The sequence below is a fragment of the Asterias amurensis genome, chromosome 1, assembly GCF_032118995.1.
Source record: "Asterias amurensis chromosome 1, ASM3211899v1".
Lineage (NCBI taxonomy): Eukaryota > Metazoa > Echinodermata > Asteroidea > Forcipulatida > Asteriidae > Asterias > Asterias amurensis.
In genome coordinates, this window is record NC_092648.1 from 19,477,770 (window position 1) to 19,497,439 (window position 19,670).

General features: G+C 39.3%; 2 protein-coding genes across 3 annotated transcripts in view; one reads left to right on the forward strand and one right to left on the reverse strand.

The window, feature by feature from the left end:
- Nucleotides 1–19,670, reverse strand: part of LOC139933802 (dimethyladenosine transferase 2, mitochondrial-like) — a 30,566-nt gene that overhangs the window by 3,209 nt on the left and 7,687 nt on the right. Inside the window, exon 9 of one of the 2 annotated variants that reach the window (XM_071928053.1) lies at nt 8,089–9,047. The exons of the other annotated variant lie outside the window; for it this stretch is intronic. The gene's annotated coding sequence lies outside the window, so the exon portion shown is untranslated. Of the gene's footprint in view, nt 1–8,088; nt 9,048–19,670 lie in introns of those variants that run through there. 2 annotated transcript variants of the gene reach the window in all.
- Nucleotides 11,605–18,160, forward strand: LOC139939846 (uncharacterized). The gene is made up of 8 exons (XM_071935996.1): nt 11,605–11,846; nt 12,280–12,482; nt 13,017–13,246; nt 13,964–14,286; nt 14,827–15,052; nt 15,430–15,787; nt 16,239–17,487; nt 17,859–18,160. Exons 2-7 carry the CDS (start codon nt 12,309–12,311, stop codon nt 17,484–17,486), a joined length of 2,559 nt encoding a protein of 852 aa, XP_071792097.1. The 5' UTR covers nt 11,605–11,846; nt 12,280–12,308; the 3' UTR covers nt 17,487; nt 17,859–18,160.

Here is a 19,670-nt window from a genome sequence, read left to right on the forward strand (position 1 = left end):
GATACTTTATTGGTTTCTAGAATACTGTATTCATGATAAGTCTGATACACAACAGCCGACCATCATAAACTGTCATGAAATTGACCACACCTAATGACGTCAAAAGCTCAATTCTCGTTTCATTGGACGAGGGTTGTGTGTGGCGCGGATGCATGCACGGGTTGCATTTTTTTCTGAAAATAAAAATTCCCACCCACTGTCGTAGTGCTTTTCAATGGGGATTTTTTCTTCTTTTTCTAAATCGATTCAAAAAGGGAATTCTAAAAAAAAAAAACATCATTCAGGAAAATGTTTGAGATGGCAATTTGGATGTACAGGGAAAACAAAATTGCGCGCGGGTTCCATTATTTGACCTCAGCGATGATGGCGGCCTATGCAATGGTGTTTTTTTCTCAAGAAAACAAATCAAACTTACGACCTTCGTAAAATTAATATTCTTTATCCCGATGCAAATTTAGCATCTCTTATACTGTTGCGGTACCCGCTGCCAAAACATAGGATTCAAACTGCCTCTAGCTACCGGGCAACCTCGGTAGTCTAGTTGGTAAGAGAATTGCAAGGGTCCGGGGTTTTAATCCCACCCGAGTAATACGCCTGTGATATTTTTTTATACAGTGCTAACAAACATCGGTGTATGGGTATAAACCAAAAACTAATATTATTTATCCCCAATGCAAATTTAACATCACTTAGACCTTCGTTTTGTTACACAATGCAACCTTTCCCGGTATTTTTTTGGGCAAAATATAAGAGGTTAATTTAAACGTTGCGTTATTCCAGTTTACGCGAATTTAAAAGCTGTCATCGAAAATCAACTGAGTGAGCAATTATGATGTTTTGCGTTAAAAAAAAAGATAAGTTTTAAATTTAACGATCCACTTAAAGGCACTGAACACTATTGGTAATTACTCAAAATAATTGTTAGTATAAAACTTACTTGGTAACACGCAATGGAGAGCTGTTGATAGTATACAACATTTTGAGAAGCGGCTCCCTCTGAAGTAAGGTAGTTTTCAAGAAGGAAGTTATTTACCATTTTGTGGGGTGTCGTGGCCAAGCGGATAAGAGCACCGAACTCAAGCTCTGCTGCTTCTGATCAGCAGAGTGTGGGTTCGAATCCCGGTCGTGACACTTGTGTCCTTAAGCAAGACACTTAACTATAATTGCTTCTCTCCACCCGCAGGGGTAAATGGGTACCTGTGAGGGCAGAGATGGTTCTTGTGATTGATTTAGCCGAGTAGCGCATAACTAATGTTGCACAGGCTGCATACTCCCCACCAGGGAGCTGAGATGGTTTAAGGAGTGATTTAAGGCCCAGTGACCAGGGGTATATACGTGAAGCGCTTTGGGACGTCCTTCGGATGTTAAAAGCGCTATATAAAAACGGGTTATTATTATTATTATTATTACCACTCAAACATTTGAATTTGATTTCGAGACCTCAGAATTAGATTTAGAAATAACATCTGAAAGCATACAACTTCGTGTGACAAGGGTGTTTTTTTCTTTAATTATTATATCTCGCAACTTCGACGACCCATTGAGTTCAAATTTTCACAGGTTTGTTGTTTTGTTCATATGTTGAGATACACCAAGTGAAAAGACAGGTCTTTGACAATTACCAATAGTGTCAAGTGTCTTTAAAAGAATTTAACCGTATTCACATTGGCAGCAGCTGTTCGCCGATCGCTATAACTGCGCTACTTTTCTATTAAAATGACTATTTCTCAAAAAGAAATTAAACCTTAAAAAATCTAATAATAATACTATATAAATTTATGTACCTCAAAGTGGACCTAGATAACGACTTCAAGTGAAGAGGCAACATTACCTAAAGGAACATTACATAGTTGGTAATAAGATAAAACTAGTCGTCGAAGATAGATCACAGATTTCCATAAAACTTACACTGTCTAATGATGATAGAAAACATCCCTTGAAATATTTCTGTCTGAACTGAATGGAATATGAATTCAATGTTGTGGGCTTGTGGCAACTTTTTCGCTCATAGGAATAATGTCCGATCAAGTTATTGCACAGTGCACACAGCTTGTGTTGGATGACAAGTAATCTTTCATAATCATGCAATTTGCCAATTCATGTTTTCGATTGTTGAAAACGTTATAGGCAGGACAGAACTAAAATCATTCCAAAATGCCCTGTCAAACCGATTTCATATAAAGCTGAGCATAAACAAAAACCGCCTTAAACCAACAACATTTAAGCTGTCGTGGAATTAAAGACAGTGGACACTATTGGTAATTGTCAAAGACCAGTCTTCTCACTTGGTGTATCTCAACATATGCATGAAATAACAAACCTGTGAAAATTTGAGCTCAATTGTTCGTCGAAGTTGCGAGATAATAATGAAAGAAAAAACACCCTTGTCACACGAAGTTGTGTGCGTTTAGATGGTTGATTTCGAGACCTAAGTTCTAAACTTGAGGTCTCGAAATCAAATTCGTGGAAAATTACTTCTTTCCCGAAAACTACTCCACTTCAGAGGGAGCCGTTTTATACTACCAACCTCTCCCCATTACTCGTTACCAAGTAAGGTTTCGTGCTAATAATTATTTTCAGTAATTACCAATAGTGTCCACTGCCTTTAAAGGTAAAGAATTGTTATTATTGATGAACTGAACTGATGTAAAAAATTACCGTCCTAAACATATTTGAGACAACTTTCATCATGACATTACAAAGCGGACACTGGTGTCTGGTTACACTCACCCCCTGATTCCAAACGAAACCAGAAAGTGAAAGATTAAATTCCTTCGAGAATAAAAACATGGAAATATTGCGTGATTTTGAAGCTAACAGGAAACTAGATGGGATTTTCACTGAAACTTTGTCCAGACACGGCAGGTTCTTTCAGTATCGACGCCATTTTGTTTATCCCGCCCTTTACGCTTTCATTGACGAGGGAACGCGCCATTTTCTTGATTTCACTTGATTTGTTGTTAACTTAAAACGCAACTCGTCATTTGATACATCTGTGAGAAATAGTTACAGAGGATGGGCATCGAATCGCAACAGGGGGTGCTCCCCCTCAATTATCCCGTTTACTTAAATGGTAACAAAATATCCGTACAGGGATTTACAACTCTAAAAATATCATAGACACTTGTTGTGTGTAATTTTCAATACAGGAACAATTAACAAGTAGCAAAATTGCACACCTTGGTAGTTACTGACTGAACTATTTTATTCAAAATTAACACCTTGTATGTGTATCAAGGCGGGTATAGTATATATTTAGGGGTGGGTGCCCGTTAAAACCTTTACACCCCCCCCCCCCCATTCACACCCCGAGCAGGTGTGTTCGTCTTTGTTTGTACTTTTTTGTAAACAGCTTCAAATGGCTGTGTACACCATCTCCCACTGTGGCTTTCCCCAAATCGCATTGTTCTCTCAGCAGTGAAATTAAATTGATTGAAACCTTGAACCATCTCTATCGTCATGATATTATAAGATTTCATGATCGTTATATAATATTATGATGTGATTATTATTGGTTTATGAAACATGTCAAGCATCGCCAAATGCTGAATTGTGTTTAAAATACAGGGCTTTATAAAAATAGATTTCTAAACAGTTTTACAGAAAAAAAACATATACTAGAAATACTAGCATTTATTTACGAGTTTACTATTTGTATATTAACAAACGTATTCGAATTCCAAATACCACAAAGAATTGCAGAGCATCCGTGAGTAGAAGCTCTCAAATCTACCCCGCGGCCCCAGCAGAATAAAAATCAAGACCAAAGAACAAAAATAATCTCTATTAGCAAAGTTGATATCGAAAAGACTGGTATACCGCTATACCGCAAACCGCATTTACATTTGATCCCTCTACAATGCAATGCCTCAAAATCTATATATAGAAATTTATACATAGAAAATGTAGAGTGTCCACATACGGTTTTACTCTGGCACGATTTTTACTCTGGGAAGATTTTTAAAGAAAATGAATTCCTTAAATACCGAAGAAAGATTTTCCCCAAAGAAAGATTGATATTTCACTTGAAATATATGTTGAGGAAGGTAAGGCCTATATCGATGCCATTTAAAGTTATTATATAGCTTTTTAGAGACGAAAATAACAACATACATATAGGCCTTTGTAGTATTCTGAATATTTCCGATATTGACACAGACGAATTGCAACACAAAGAAACAGTAGTAATATTCCTTTTACCGATACCCATTAAGCCTAATTTTGTTTCAAGTGCCCATTAGCGCATGCCAGAGATGGGATATACGCGTGCATTACGAAACCAGGAACAACCTGGCAGGCTTTTTGACTAGACAGCGGTATTACCATACTGACTCCATGTGTAGTATTGCAGTACTACTGAGTAAAACACTGTACATTACAACGCATACAATTTCTGATACTGCATGGCCATCCATAACACCATGTCCTGCCTATGGTATAGAACCATCGCATAAAATTATGGTACAATAAACTGAAACAATTCAGGACAACGTGCTATCACACTCTTGGATTGCTTTGGCATAATCTCTCTCAGATTATAACATCTTCCCGAACCTGAAACGTTCACACTTTGAAAAGACACAACATCCAGAAAACGAAATCAAACGGGGAAAGTCGTTTCTAAAAATAGACCCATGATTCAGGGCTAGCGCCACCAAGATGGACATTAACATTAATCGCTCCATATTAAAATTAGGCGCATGCGTGTTTCATTGCATAGAGGTGCATTGATACTGCAATGCATTTGGTGCGCGCATCTAGCAGGCTAGGTGTTGCACAATAGTGATATCCGGCGCACCAGGCTCAACTAACTTCAAACACATCGTAACAAGTGTTGTCCAATAACGGCCTGATAAGTGAGAGTTTTCAAACTATAGGAATAGATAATGGTGAAACCCCAATCTTCTTAGAAATAACAAATGACCACATCATAATGTCTGACGGAGGAGCTATCGTAGGCCTATGGTATTGTATAAATACCCAGGCGCTTCTCAACACAAAATACAATTTAGTCAGACAACAAATCGTCAACATCATCAATTCGCTTCGGCAGTTACGAACAAACTACAGCGAAGGAATAACGTAGAGACATAAATTTATTTGAACTGACTTCACTTTTGGATAACCTCAGGAGCCGATACTTTTGTTATACATACTTTGCTCGAGTTTGGGTTGCGGGCCAATCCGAAATGATGACTTGCTCACGACCGTGCTCAACAACCACCCAGCGTCTCGGAACATTTCGTATCGTCAGAGAGACAAAAATGATGCTATTGCTTATATTGATAATGCTACTCAAACAAGGTAAGCTTCTTTTTAGTTTCTGATATCAAACAATAATTGAACGAATACCATAAAGAATGGCAACAATCAAGTTTTACACACCCAGAAAAAAAGTTCACTCGTTTTTAGAATAATTAACTTTCAGAGTGAGTGTTGACGAGTTCTAAACGAAGGCTCATCTTTTTGCAAGCAAAATTAGACAAAATAAATGCAATAAAAAAAATTAAAAAATTAAAGAACAAAATAAAACATTATTGCTGATAATAATAAATTGGTGTCGATATAAAACTGCTTAGAGTGGCTATAAACGTCAAATTCAGTTCCGTGATTCAATAAAAAAAATTCTAAGAATGGAAAAGAAAATGACAAGTCAGGTTAAAATTGTGCAAAAATGCCACTGTGTTTGATAGGTCTATACGCTCAAGTTCAATTTGTTGTCAAATAAAAAAAAAAACCAATTGATTACGTCACATTTCATTCATACGGTATGTATACCTTTTACAGATAATTTTCGATTTATTTCTAAATTTCTGATGATATTCCATCAAAACGGCATTGAATTCGGTCGTTTTTGACTGGCGCAAATACTCTTTGAAAATGTACAAACCAATTTGTTTTTATATCCGCTGACCATTTGTTTTCAAATTTCGCTCTGAAAGACTATAATTAAAATGTCGGTTTCGGCTTTTTCGCGAGATTGGGGCTTGAAATCCCGCCCCCCCCCCCCCCACTTTCACGAAAACTTTTATCTTTTGGAAAATAAGTGCGTCAACTTAATTTGATATTTTTTTAGCACAACCTCAAAGTCATTTCATCACCGTAGCAAGTGCCTCGCTGCCTTGTTGCAACCTAGCACTTATTATGTCAGCTTTCTGGAATCGCTGTGCAGTAATGAATGATTTCCTTCAGGAAAATCAAAAGAGTACACGATGTGGTAATACATATTGAAATCGGATTGTTTGATTTGAATGTCAAGAAACGTAGCTAATTAAAAAACAACAAATAGTGCAGCCCTTTCTCTATGGTATTATAGTTTCAGAAATTATCAGTAAAACAAAAACACAGCAAAAAATAAACCCAAACATCCAACCAAACCAACAAAACCCTAAACCACCTTGCTGTATCTGTTTTTGTGTATAAATTATGTACAATTAAGTAAATACATGTCAGTTTAATTGCACTAATATTGATCAAAACAAAAACATGCCCCTAAAAAAACCCAAAACAACAACCACTACACTATACATTAAAGTGTATATGAATAAATTAATACACACACCAAAACAAGGGGCATCATGTCAATTTTGATGATGCACAAAATAAAACAAGTGATCGTCGTATCTGTAATTTATTTCGTTTAGTTGAAATGAATAACAATGCATTATTCCAATTCATTGCAGGTGTTTGCCTCCTCTGCCCAGCGCACGACTCAGGGGAGAAGCTGTGTTGCGGTGTGTGTTCTACACGCCATACGATTCGATATCTCGCCTATGTCATGTTGTAAGTATTTTGACAGATTGACCCCACGACCTCTTTCAGTGTGATTTCCATCAGCGATGTGGGAAAAAAAAAAACCTTTAAAATCTTAGCAGATTGGTAGGCAAAGTAGCCAGTTTGATTGACTGGCTTTACAAGTTCTCAATTCATCACACAGCCTACAGGTTTTGAGACCAATCAACTTTCCACTGAAAGGCACATCATTGAAGGCAAGCCAAGACCTATGTGGCAGGAAATTCGGCCCCCCCCCCACCAAATCACAATTTTTCATTAATTCGTTAAAATTGTTTTCTCGTAGTCGATTCAAGAAAGAGAATCCTTAAAAAAACATCATTAATAAGGTTGGGATGGTAATTTTGATGTACAGAAATTTGTAGACATTTCGTTTGATGGCACCCTCTTTTTAATATACTTTCTTCAGCCCATGTTAATATACCATATGGAGGGGCAGAAGGGTGGGAGTACACACACCAGGGGACAAGATCCCATATGACACTTTAAGGAAATCACAAATGTCCATACCACACCATGTCCATTCATGTATCATTTTTTTTGTACAATTTATTAACATTCAAAAGAATATTGAACATAAGTCTACATTAAAATTAACAGAAATGTTACAGAATTTAATTTGAGGACAAGCTAAGTATGAGATCATCATTTTTGTTGATATAATTTTTGAGAAATACAATTTGTCAAAATTGCAGGATAAGCACAGATTGTTCTGTGGGCACGGAATGTGGAAAGCTGACATGTACTTAAAACAAAATCATTTCACATTCTCTAATGAAACCAACGAACGCTGCATGCTTTGTATAAATTAAACTCAAAGTGAAAAATTCTCCCAAGAAATGAAAATCTGGTTACAGGTAAAAAACCCAACAACGATTCAGTATAAAAGCAGACTGATTATAAAGTTGATACAAGTTCATGCCTGTCCATTATATTTCCATCTTTAATGTACCAGTGTCATTGACAAGAAATAAGTTTTTTAACTTTCCAAACTGGTGTTTCAATTGTAGCAATTTCGTGCGCTCTAATTTGAAGAAATGTTCACAGTTGGCGTGTTTATTGAAACGTAGAGGAAAGGGAATTAATTTAATCTGTGTCAAAGCTACTGAATATTATCCAACTGTTGTTACCTAATGATTTAGGGTTGAACAAAAAAAAAATTGATTGGAGCTGGACTTCAACCAATGACCTCCGGCAGGCACTCAACCAACTGAGCTATCTAGCCCTATCTCAGCAGTCTCCCTATTTTGTTGATACCTTTGTTTAAAATGCAAAACTTTTCTTTGTTCACCCCCCCCCCCCCCCCCCCAAATCATTTAAAATGTACCCAGTCAGGTTTTTCCTTGTGGTTTATTAGTTGTTTCTTAATGTTACAGGTGGCCAGTCGCTCTACGACTCTGCGAGTCAAAGTTGCTGTAATGATGAGATCATAGATCATGTGAGTTCCCCTACACTCCAATGCTGCGGACACGGCAGGGGGGAACGAGTGTACGATAGAGACTCAAAGATATGCTGTATGGGAACACTGGACAACAGAACTGCAGGTAATGCCATGATCTGATTAACCAATAATTATTATTTTTGTAAGTGCACTTGAGAGAAGATTTTCACGAGTTGAAAAGTTGGAAAAGAAATGTTCCATTTGCTAGTCGAGTTAAACATATTCCATCTTTAAAAAAATTAACACATCCATTACTCGATTGCAAAACACTCATAATAACATACAAGTTGATTTGAGTCACTTGATTGGTGGATAAAACTACCAGAATAAATAAAGTATACAAGATTGTATTCTGACATCAACACTAAGGGTGTCTTGGTGTGCAGTAGTCACTTCGTGAATAATTCCAAACTACGTGGTTTTGAATGCCATGTGACCTACAATCCTCCAATCACATGACATAGATGAATGTGATATGACCTACACTCCTCCAATTACATGACGGAGAGTGTTATGTAGTATACTTTGAAGAATGAACAGTGGATTATTAAGTCTTTTCATATCGCCATAAATGTAAATAATTAAACATGTGAATGGCCGTCTCTCGAGGCTTGCCACTGGTAGTCTATCCATCCCAGTGCCTCATGTAATATGGCCCAAAGTGTTGTTGTGTAAGAGGAAGTTTTTAACAGGAAACTTAACCCTGCCTCATGAATTAATGGCAGTTCCTTGTCCCAAGTCTCTTTTGCACATTCTTGCAACATCCTCACTCGAAAGTCAAAGGTGCCAAATACTTTGTTTGTTTTGCGTATACCTGGAGGAAACACATACAAACACACACCAAACGGAGAGAAAGAGAAAAAAAGAAACTGTAAATAATTTTGCGATTGAAAGAATTGCCGCTGAAAATTACATGCACTCATGCATGTTGAATATCTTGTCAGGGTTAGATGTTTTGCAGTTACTTCTATAAACATCTATCAATAGCAGAAACTTTTTAAGCAAAATGTTCTTAAAAATATGAATTGAGCCCTTGTTGACAGAGGTCCAAAAGTTGCACAACAATTTCCTATGAACATTGCTCTTAAATATGAAGAGACGGAGTCTTCAATTTAACACATGAGGGTTTGATACATGAGGAAAACTTTCCTAATATTTTTTTTTGTACTTATGTTGTATGGATAGATTTCGTAATAGATTGTCTTGTATCTTTGTTTTACATAATAGATTTCTTGATACATTTTCTTGTATATGTTGAATCGATAAATACCCCAATGGATTTTCTTGTATCTATTTCAAATTAATAGATTTCCCAATCAATTTTCTTGTATCTAAATAGATAAATTTCCTAATCCTAAACGATTGTCTCTGGTATCTATGTTCTATTAATAGATTCAGTATGCTGTGGTTCAACAGTGATAGACAGCTCCTATCAGACATGTTGCTTTAACGGTGCTGAGTACGCCCCAAGGGTCGGTCTTGGGTCCCTGCTGCGGAGCAGACAAGCTCTTCAATCCAGAGACAGATATGTGTTGTGAACGACACCAGCCCAACCCTGCCAGTGAGGTTCATGTGATTGGTCAGGACGCAGTGATAGATGGAGACTTTGAATGTTGCGGACTGACGGCTATCAATACCACAGAGACAAGATGTTGTAATAAGGTATGTTGCTGTTGATCAATTCAGTCGGCTTTATATCATGTTTCATTTTGAATCATTCATTTCCTCATTGCGATCAGGAGGAATCAAGAAGTGATTAATAGATGAAGAAATACAACATAATGTAGATTATGATTTGTTTGTTTCCTTAAAGCTTCCAATAAGTCTGACGTTGATGATGTCAGTTGTTTGTTGTGTTTGTCCAGTTTGATGTTTTGCAAAATTGTACAAAACTTTGGTTCAGATATAAGTAAAAAATGTTCTCTCCCCCCCCCCCCCCCCCCCCCAATCAGGCCCAGAAAGATAAAACTCCCTACAACGACTGCTGCGGTGGAACGACCTTTGACACTCGCTCACAAATATGCTGCGAGGACACAGTAAGAGATCTGACAGACGGAGAAACAGACTGCTGTGCCACCAACGCTTTTAACCCAGCCAATAAGGTGTGCTGTGGGTTTGGTACAAACAGAGTTCTATACGACATTGGTGAGTAATTGATGAATCCACCTAACATAACATTATACTTCATTTTCGAAATGCCCTCCCAGTAGAAATTTACAATTTCCTCACAGGGTGCCCTTTACCAAGATGGCTATGCCTTGGTGCCCTTGCCCTTACATTTACCATTATAATTAATCACTTTATACTCTTTCCTGTGTTTTATGAAAATCATCCACAGGCAAGTCACTATGGTGGGATTCGAACCAAAATCCAGTCCTCTGCAAAACTGTCATCATTCACAAGAATTATTTAAGACCCTGTCATTTTTCTTTTGAGAGATCATGTCATAGTACTCTCTACAATTCAAATGCAGAGAGTAAAGGAACATGGGCATTCTGAATCTACTGGTTCAACCTCAGCTTGATCTGAGACGAACATTTTGTCAGACTGCTCAAAATGCTCTGAGATGAGTTCTGTACTAAGCGGGTTCTGAAACTAGTGTATTAACAACTTCCTTTGTTGAAACTCGTTTTAGGTCATGGAAGTTGCTGCCGTGCTACGCCATACAGCAGTTCGCTGGACTCATGTTGCTATGGAAAGATCCATCATGTCCCTAAGATTAGTGAAGTACAAGGCTGCTGTAAGCAAGAGTCGTATCTCAAGACTGATCAAGTGTGCTGTGAAGGAAACCTTCATGATAGACAGCCTGGGATGCAGTGCTGTGGGACAGGTAAGAGCAAGTGACTTATGCCGTATTTTTTTCTTTTTCTGTAGGATTTGAAACTTTGAATAGCGGAAGTATAACTAAGAGAGGTTTGCGGTAACACCATGTGAATATATCTTTTGAGTGGTTTTGGTTCTGAAAAGAACCGGGGGTTAACGACTCAATGTTTGGATCATCATGATCTGACCCTCTTCAGGAGAATTCTGGCAATGAAATAAAAGATTCCACATAAGTGAACTTAATCACATGCTTGAGGAAACCTGTAATTAAGAGTGCTTGCTATGTGGACCAGAAACACTGTTGTTGTTAACCCCTACTCTTCCACAATAAGTGTTCTGAGATCGATTTCCTAAAGATAGTCCTAACTTAGGACTAGTTTTAGAACTATATTTAGAGTTATTAAAATCATAAGGCTAGTCTGAGTAACTCGTCGCTATTCAAGATAAGACTAGTCCTAACTCTTTGTGAAATCCACCCAACTGTTCTTTTCCGTGCACTACCAGTCTTAGTACACAGGACCTACAGCTTAATGTTCTTTTTGTTTTAATATTCCAGAGCTGTACAACACAACCTCTGAGCTGTGCTGCGGTAACACCACCATACCACGATCAACCCCATCCCTCCAGTGCTGTGGGAACACCAGCTACGACACTCTCAAAGAAACCTGCTGTCACCACGTTGGTCAAAGCTTCACGGGCCTGAATCTGTCTTGCTGCTACTCCACCCGATTCATCACAGCAGATGTATACGATCCTCAGACTCAGACTTGTTGTCGTGGAAGAAGAGACGGTATGTATTAAACTTGTTCCAGGTTCACTTTACTCCCCGAATGCTCCAGCGGAGTTACTTTGATATAATCCAAATATATTTGATATTTGAGTTAGTCTTGTAGTTAATCAGTCCTGTGTTTGAGATGCGGGTATACAGTGTTCTCCCTTCACAATGGTCCGCTGTCCAAATGCCACTTAAAACACCTGAGGACCGGTCAGAACTCTGTCCAGCTAGTCCTGTTGGCTTGTTTAATGCTGAATCCCATTGGTCCATGTTGAACCACTTCTTATTATCAGTTCAAATTCTAAATTAAAATCTGTCGCACCAGTGAAATGACAAGCTAACCAAGTCCTGCTGGCCTGTCGATGAACCTTGGTATACATATTAAAAACGAATGTGACAACTAAATATCTCTCCTGATTGATCTATTATTCTTTTCTTATTCCTACAGTTGGTGTCTATCCAGAACCAAACAGCAGCATGAAATGTTGTGCCCAATCACTGCTACAGGATAACCAGTTGTGTGACAGGGCCCGACGTCAGCCAATCACCAAGGAGCACGATGATGACAACGCCGTCTGTAGATCAACAAGGCTACGCACTGGACGCCCACGACAAGGAGGAGCGATACAAACATACAACCAGGAAACTCATGTGAGTACTTGATTCAATCAGTTCTAATTCCATACAGCGATGTGTGTAGGCATTGTATACCTCAGTACTTTCCCTGAGTCCTGTGAAAAAAGTTCCAATCTATTGACACCTTGAACAAAGTCACATGCGGCTACTGTCTGCTACATTCGCCATCTTGGGCCGTTTTTATACCATGGCTTGAGCCCCCAACTCTCCACCTTGTCCAAAAACCTCATACCAAAAGCACATGATTTTAAAATAATTACAGGAGCTAAACGATTCAACAAAGACTATTGTGATGATGACGTCAATAAAGAACAGACGATGAGAATCAGAGCAAACTGATCAAATCGTCAATGTTTCTTACTGGTTCTGTTTAAAACCACCACAATCCAAAATGCGATTTTCCAGGTATGGTGTTTTGACTGGAAACCTTACATTTCCTTGTACCTCCACCTTGAGGGAAAAAAAACCCACAAAACATACTACTTGATTTAATTGTTTTTATCTAGTATTAATTTTAACAAGAATATTTCATTTGATTTTTTTGTCCAGGTATGTACCACCAATGGCAATGTACTGTTGAGATTGCCCGGTGAACAAATCTGCGGTCAGAAACTGTTTAACCCCGCCTCTGAACTGTGTTGCGGTGGCCGAATCTTCTTCGTCAATGACCAGTATGGAAATCCAAGAGAATGCTGTGGCAACAGCGTCTTTGTTTACGCACCGAGTCTACAGTGTTGCTTCGGTAACAGAGTTGAAAACATACCACAGAAGGTTGCTGGGTAAGAATCAGTAATACTTTGTAAATATCAAGATTGATGATCATGCCAACTTAAAATCTATCCCCTCATACTTCTATGTTTTAAGAGCCAGCATATAAAGTAGTAGTAAACTGATTGCCACTGGTCACTGTGGACCAGTGCTTAGACTGCAGGACTTGCAACTACAAGGTTGTGGGCTCGATTCCACCAAGCTTACGCTGATTTCACAATGACTAGAATAAGTGTTGTCGTCTAGTTACTGAATCACAAGTTTTTGATCATTATGCATTACTCATAATCATAGATGTTAAACCAATGTTTGTATGAGAGAGATTGGTTGTTGCCAGCTTGGTGTTTATAACTCCTTGTGGGAGTTTGCCGAGTTCCCTTGACGGAAAGATCATGTGAAGTCCCTTAACCTTCCAGACTAGCATTGGTCACATGAGTTTCTGTCTATAAAGCTGATACTATCAGTAAACCCAATGGCTTGTGTACTGTTGACTCAGTCTCCACAGTCCTCTGTGGAATGATGTGGCAAGAGCCATTTGGGCAGGGGAAGTACACCAATAGTAAGGTTGTTAATGTGAAGACAGTATAGGTAAAGCACACTGACAACTAGAGACAATTTGTCTTACGTTCTATTTATGTCGGGACAGATAAATAACCAAGACTATTTACACCACAGGTGATATGACATGTAACATAGTACATCCTTTTTTTCATGTGTATAATGTCCAGGTTGTGCAGAAATATTGCCTACAACGTCAACACCAGTTCATGCTATCGAAACAGTGTGGTGCGACCCCGTTGTGACATCGACAACTACCCAGATCTCTGCAGCACTGGCTCCGATCCCAGTCTATGGATTCCATACAACCCACGAGACAACGAGTGTTGCGGCGAGAGCCTGATCGGTCCCGGCCAGACGTGTTGCAGCGGACAGGCTTACGCAACACCAGGTACGACTATCGGCAGTGGTAGATGCTGCAGGGACGAAGGAGGATACAACCCGGCCGAGGAAATCTGTTGTAATGGGAGACTGTTTATGACAAATGGAACAGGTAAGTTTATTGTTTCTGAGCAGGTTTTAGGGTCATACAAAATGAATGCAGGCCTGATACTTTACGGAGACAACGAAGGGGATTGCCTCCATGCCTTGGTGCCCTTGAAATGCTTGAGTGACAAGTCCTTTACCTCCCCAAAAATGCCTTGGTGCCCTTGCCCTTTCAAAAACAAAGCGTGCACGCCTGTGAATGTTTGGGATGAACAAAGAAAAGTTCTCAAGAATGGGATTTGAACCTGCGACTTCTGCATTAACATGAAAGCACTCTGTCAACTGAGTTATCAAGCCCTAAAGTTGGCGGTGTCCCTATTTGTCAATACCTTTGTTCGGGGGTGCCAGTCAGAAGCCATTCAAACTTAAACAGCCAGGGATCACACAACCACTTGTGGCTTATTTGACTTTCCATTTACATATAAAACATCCTTCATTTCATTGGTTACAATCTTGAAGTATACTAGATTCTCCTTCATCTAGTTTTCATTTCCAATGTCTGTTACAATACAATCCATTCTTAACCCTGACATTTCTTATCATACAGACATGGAGTGCTGTGGAAACCGACCCTTTGACCTGCTCGACGGCGCAGAGACCTGCTGCGATGACAAACTTTACTCCTCCGATGGTGGACAAACCCTGTGCACTGATGGGGTTGCACACAGCCCAATAGAGACAGTTTGCAATGGAGTGCTGTATGGTGTCGCTAACGGAGACTGCTGTGGAAGGTCCATCATGAACGATACCACGATATGCTGCGACGGCCACATGTAAGTCTGAAATACCTTCGTAATGAACACAATGCTAGGACAGATAAAATTGCATGTATACACCCAAACCAAACAGTGCACTCCTAGAGTGTCCGCCATATCTCAAAAAGGCTAATGTACATAGTAAAACCAAAGCATTCATTCAACTCACAGTCCAATGCAAAATCTGATCTTCTTGGATACACTAGTGCACCACAGGTATCTGTGTAATTTTGAAAAACAGCCTCAACATTTCGCTTAAACGATAATCAAGTACATGTAGTAATACATCAAAAGCAACAATCCTTACTAAAACATAATTTTTCAACAAATCTCAGAAGTAATTTGTTTCTACTGGAGTTTATTTATTTATGAGCGTTTACTTTGTTTACTGGCAGGTACTCCAAGGTTGATCATGGAACCCACTGCTGTGGTAGGGTGGCTTACGACCCAGCATCTCAACCCTCGCCACTCTGCTGTGGCGACTCACTGTACACCAACGCTCCCACACTACAGTGCTGTGGTAACCAGGCTATTGACACAACCGAGCGTCAGTGCTGTAGTACGGCCGGGCATCAGTTTGCCCTACTGAGGAGCAGTGGACAATCCTGCTGCGGAGGGAGCGATGGCTACGATGAGACGCTCCACACCTGCTGCCAGGGAATGCTGCATAAATTCATTGCCGATGGGGAGTGCTGCGGGCAAGGGGTTGTGAGGGACCCGTCACAGGAGATTTGCTGCAATGGTAGAATTCAGGTATGAAGAAACTGATACTAACATTTGATTCTGCCCAAAACACTACATGCCTTGAATTACATGCACCCCATGGCCTCAGTTGCCCCTTGTCTTGGTCTTGGTGCCCCTTCAAAAGTTTCCCATTGACTTTAAGATTTTCCAATGGAAGTGCCCTTTGCAAAATGCAAAGATGAAATTCCAGGCCTACATTATACACTGATAAAATACATTCTTTACACCTCTGATGGATCATTCAAATAGATTCAACAAATAGATTCTGAAAGATTCAGAAGGACTTAGGGTTGTAGGCCCAACCAAGAATTGCTTATCGCGGAGTCAGGCATTCCAATCTTATCCAAGTCCAAACATAACGGTAAGGAGTGAAAGGGAATAAAAGGATCATTGTAAGCAAGTGAACCAAGGAAGTAAGGGGCAATGTTTCAGTATGATTTTTTGTTCTTCTCCTCTTCAGGCACGAGACTATGGAGACCACACAATATGCTGCAATAACATCATCCGTGACGCCCGTCGTGTCATCTGCTGTGGAAATGCTTCGGTCTCACGCCAATCCAAATGGCAAGAATGCTGCAACGGTGTCGTCATCAACAAGGGAGAACAACAATGCCCAGACACAGACATCCAAACTAGGGGTCTTCAAGACACCGATATCCAAACTAGAGGTCTTGAAGACACAACTCATAGGATTTATGCCAGGCAGACGGAGCACGCCCAAAAGGTTGCTGGAAACGGAACAGACGCCATGGAGCTGGGCATCGAAACGACCACGAATGCTGACGGGAGGACAGCTCATGTGGAGCGTATGATGCCGAGAGATGCTACCGAGACAACAGGGGTGGTGTGTAATGGTCTGGCTTACGATCCCAACACTCAAGGCTGCTGTCATGGCACTCTATACAAGCTAACCAATGAGACCTGCATGGGCGGACTGATCGGGGGAGTCTGTGATGGCATCGCCTACAATCCCTCCACTCACGGATGTTGTGGAGTGATCGTGTTCAACCGCACCACTGAATATTGTGATGAAAAAGTTTCTCCATCGGCTGACCGGGATTCTGAGATCAGTGATGGTACCCAGCCAACTGTAAACGCAACCCTGAGGCCACTGTGCGGAGGAGTCATCTACGATCGGCTTCAACATGGTTGCTGTGGTGACCAGCTCTACAATCTCAGCTCAGAGTACTGTGGCGAATCTGAAACAGTCATTCCCAGAATCGCAGAGCAGCCTGATGAACTATCAACGACGAGAGTGACCACAATCTCTTCATATGAGACAAGCACTGTTCCCGACAGCACAGAGTACCCAGAAATATCTGAAGAAGAATGCAATGTTCTCAGAGCCCAAGAAAATGTAACGGATGACTATCAATGCTGCCAAAGCCTTCTGTACAGCCCAGAGAATGCAACCTGCTGCCAGGGCATCTCATCTAGTGACAACGGCACTGTGGTGATTTGGAGCGCCGTGACGGTCGGTGTAGCCTACGGGCGTTGCTGTGACCAGACAGCTTACGATTCCTCAGAGGAAGTATGCTGTAACGAGAGGATCCTGGCCAAGACGTGGTTGACTCCGGACTCGTTCAACACGTGCTGCAAACCGGGAGAGAAGTGGAATCGTTTCTCAGACTCATGCGAGACGGCACCGACGTATGAACCCTTTATGGAGGATGAAACAGAAACATCCGGAATGACACCAGAGGAGTAAGGTATGCGAACATTAAACAAAAAAAAAAGTTGATTTATTTCTAGCATTCAGCTATAATCCCGGCCATATCTCGTTGGGCCCCTTTGCCCCCCTTTCAATGTTGGCTTTCATTGCATGGTCTTCTGCGTTCCAATCGGTTGGGGGACGGGGAGAGAATTACTATTGAAAAAACATTCAAAAGGCTTATTATTCAGGTGGGATTCGAACCCAATACCACTCTAGAGCAGATGCCTAGACACTAGACCACCGAGCTTGCCTGGTACCTAGAGGCCTGGTGCCTGGTACGCTTCGAAACTCATAGATTAGAAGACGACACCACAATGATTCGTTTGCCGACATGTTCTAACTTTCTATATTTACATTAATTTTCAGAGTGATGGTTCCAGCCAGTTCTACCAAGAAACTCTGAGAGTGAGGCAGAACCGAAACAGACCAAAAAACAAAATAAAACATGTATGCTACATTAGCTATCAGTAAATTTGTTTTCCCAATTGTAAGTGTATTACACTACATAATAGTAAGTTTTTCTTGCACTAAGTATATCCAATAATTTTGTACGCACTATTTATTTTTATATCCGAAATGTTTACCGCAATATTAACTATTTATTTATTATTCTAGTAGAGTAACAGTTAATTATTTATTCATTCTAAACCTAATTATTTATTATTGCATTAACAACTCAATTTAAGTAGAACTAGACCATTTATTGTTGATTTTTCAAAAAGTAGGCGGGGTACATTCAAATCTCGTGTAACAATTGATACAAATGGTGATGATTTGAAGTGAACTGTATACAATTTCACTCAAGTTTCAAGTTACAACTTACAATAGTGGTTCAATTTTTTGAAGTTTTCAAATTTAGCTAGATTGTAAGTTACAAGCGCATGTGTGCTACACAAGAATTTGTTTCATATTTATAATGACAATTATTTCTGAAAGGAAAAATCAGGGCTTACAAAAAAAGTTGGTTTTCTGTTGTAAGATTATTCAGTTGAAGATGATTATCATAAGACTATATTTTCTCTATTTTTTCAATGTTCTGTTCCAAATGAAGGGCCCATTCACACTCAACCTACACTTATTGTGAGGTAAAAACATCAAATAACGTGCCATGAAATGAATCTTCAAATCCGGCAGTGATGGACCCTGTGTGTGAAATTCTAGTGGCGATGAAACCCCTGTGTGTGACATGATTTTTCTATTTAATTAAGTATATTTTCCTATGTCCGATAATGGTATTTTACTGCCGATTTATCAATAAGTAATTCAACGAGTTTATCCATAGTTAACGGGTAACTTTAAAGGTTATAGCTTTATATTGTGTGAGTAACTTAATAATACTAACTTGAGGGGTGGAAGCCTGCCCTCTAGTGTTGGACATTGACACCTCAGTCCAGTTTATATATTTATATTTAGTAATTCTCTGTATTTTCTCTAATGTTATCTTCATGTATGCATTATCTTGATCTTGCCTTTGACTACAAGTGCAATGTTAAAAAAAATTATTATAACAATTATAATAATTATAGTAGTAAATAATATATCTCTCCCTGACAGTTACAAAAAAAGCACAATGTTGAAAGCTGGAAAATGTAAAAATGTTGATTCTCCTAAACAGCAAACTTGGACAGTAGAGACCCCTCCACAAACATGATGACATAGTTTAAAGTAAAGTACTGAAATTGGTCTGATATAATTAATATGTATGTAAGTTGAGATTTTCTCTGCCCCTTTTCTTTGAGCAAAGCCCCAAGCTGTGTCATACAAAATCTTGAATGTTTACCGTTTACACTTTTAAGGAACAAGGGTAATTGAGGCATTATTTGCCACTGTCTTAAAAGCCTGTTGTTTTATTCTAACCAAAGGGCATAGTTCTGGAGGGAGAGGTGTGGGTCTTTAGTCAACTTCCAAATGTTAGAAGATGTGTTTGAGTAAAATTAATGATAAACCACACTTTACCTCGACCAAGCGTCAAATATCGGGCTGCTATTATGGAATATCGTAGAGACTTCCCGTTAAGAATTCATTGTTTAAAGTAATTCAAACCAATTCCTTCCAATGATATCGTTTGTAATTTGATATAAATAGTTAATCACTTTAATTATATCGAAGTAGATTCTTAGTTAATGGTTTACTCTAATTGATATGAACTGTTAAATTTGTATTATGTTAGGTATCAGT

Excerpts from the sequence above, each read along its gene's own strand:
- LOC139939846 (XM_071935996.1), top strand. The coding sequence starts at position 12,309 with ATGAAATGTTGTGCCCAATCACTGCTACAGGATAACCAGTTGTGTGAC. Across the intron at positions 15,053-15,429 it reads ATATGCTGCGACGGCCACAT|GTACTCCAAGGTTGATCATG; the intron begins GTAAGTCTGAAA and ends GTTTACTGGCAG. Across the intron at positions 15,788-16,238 it reads GCTGCAATGGTAGAATTCAG|GCACGAGACTATGGAGACCA; the intron begins GTATGAAGAAAC and ends TCTCCTCTTCAG.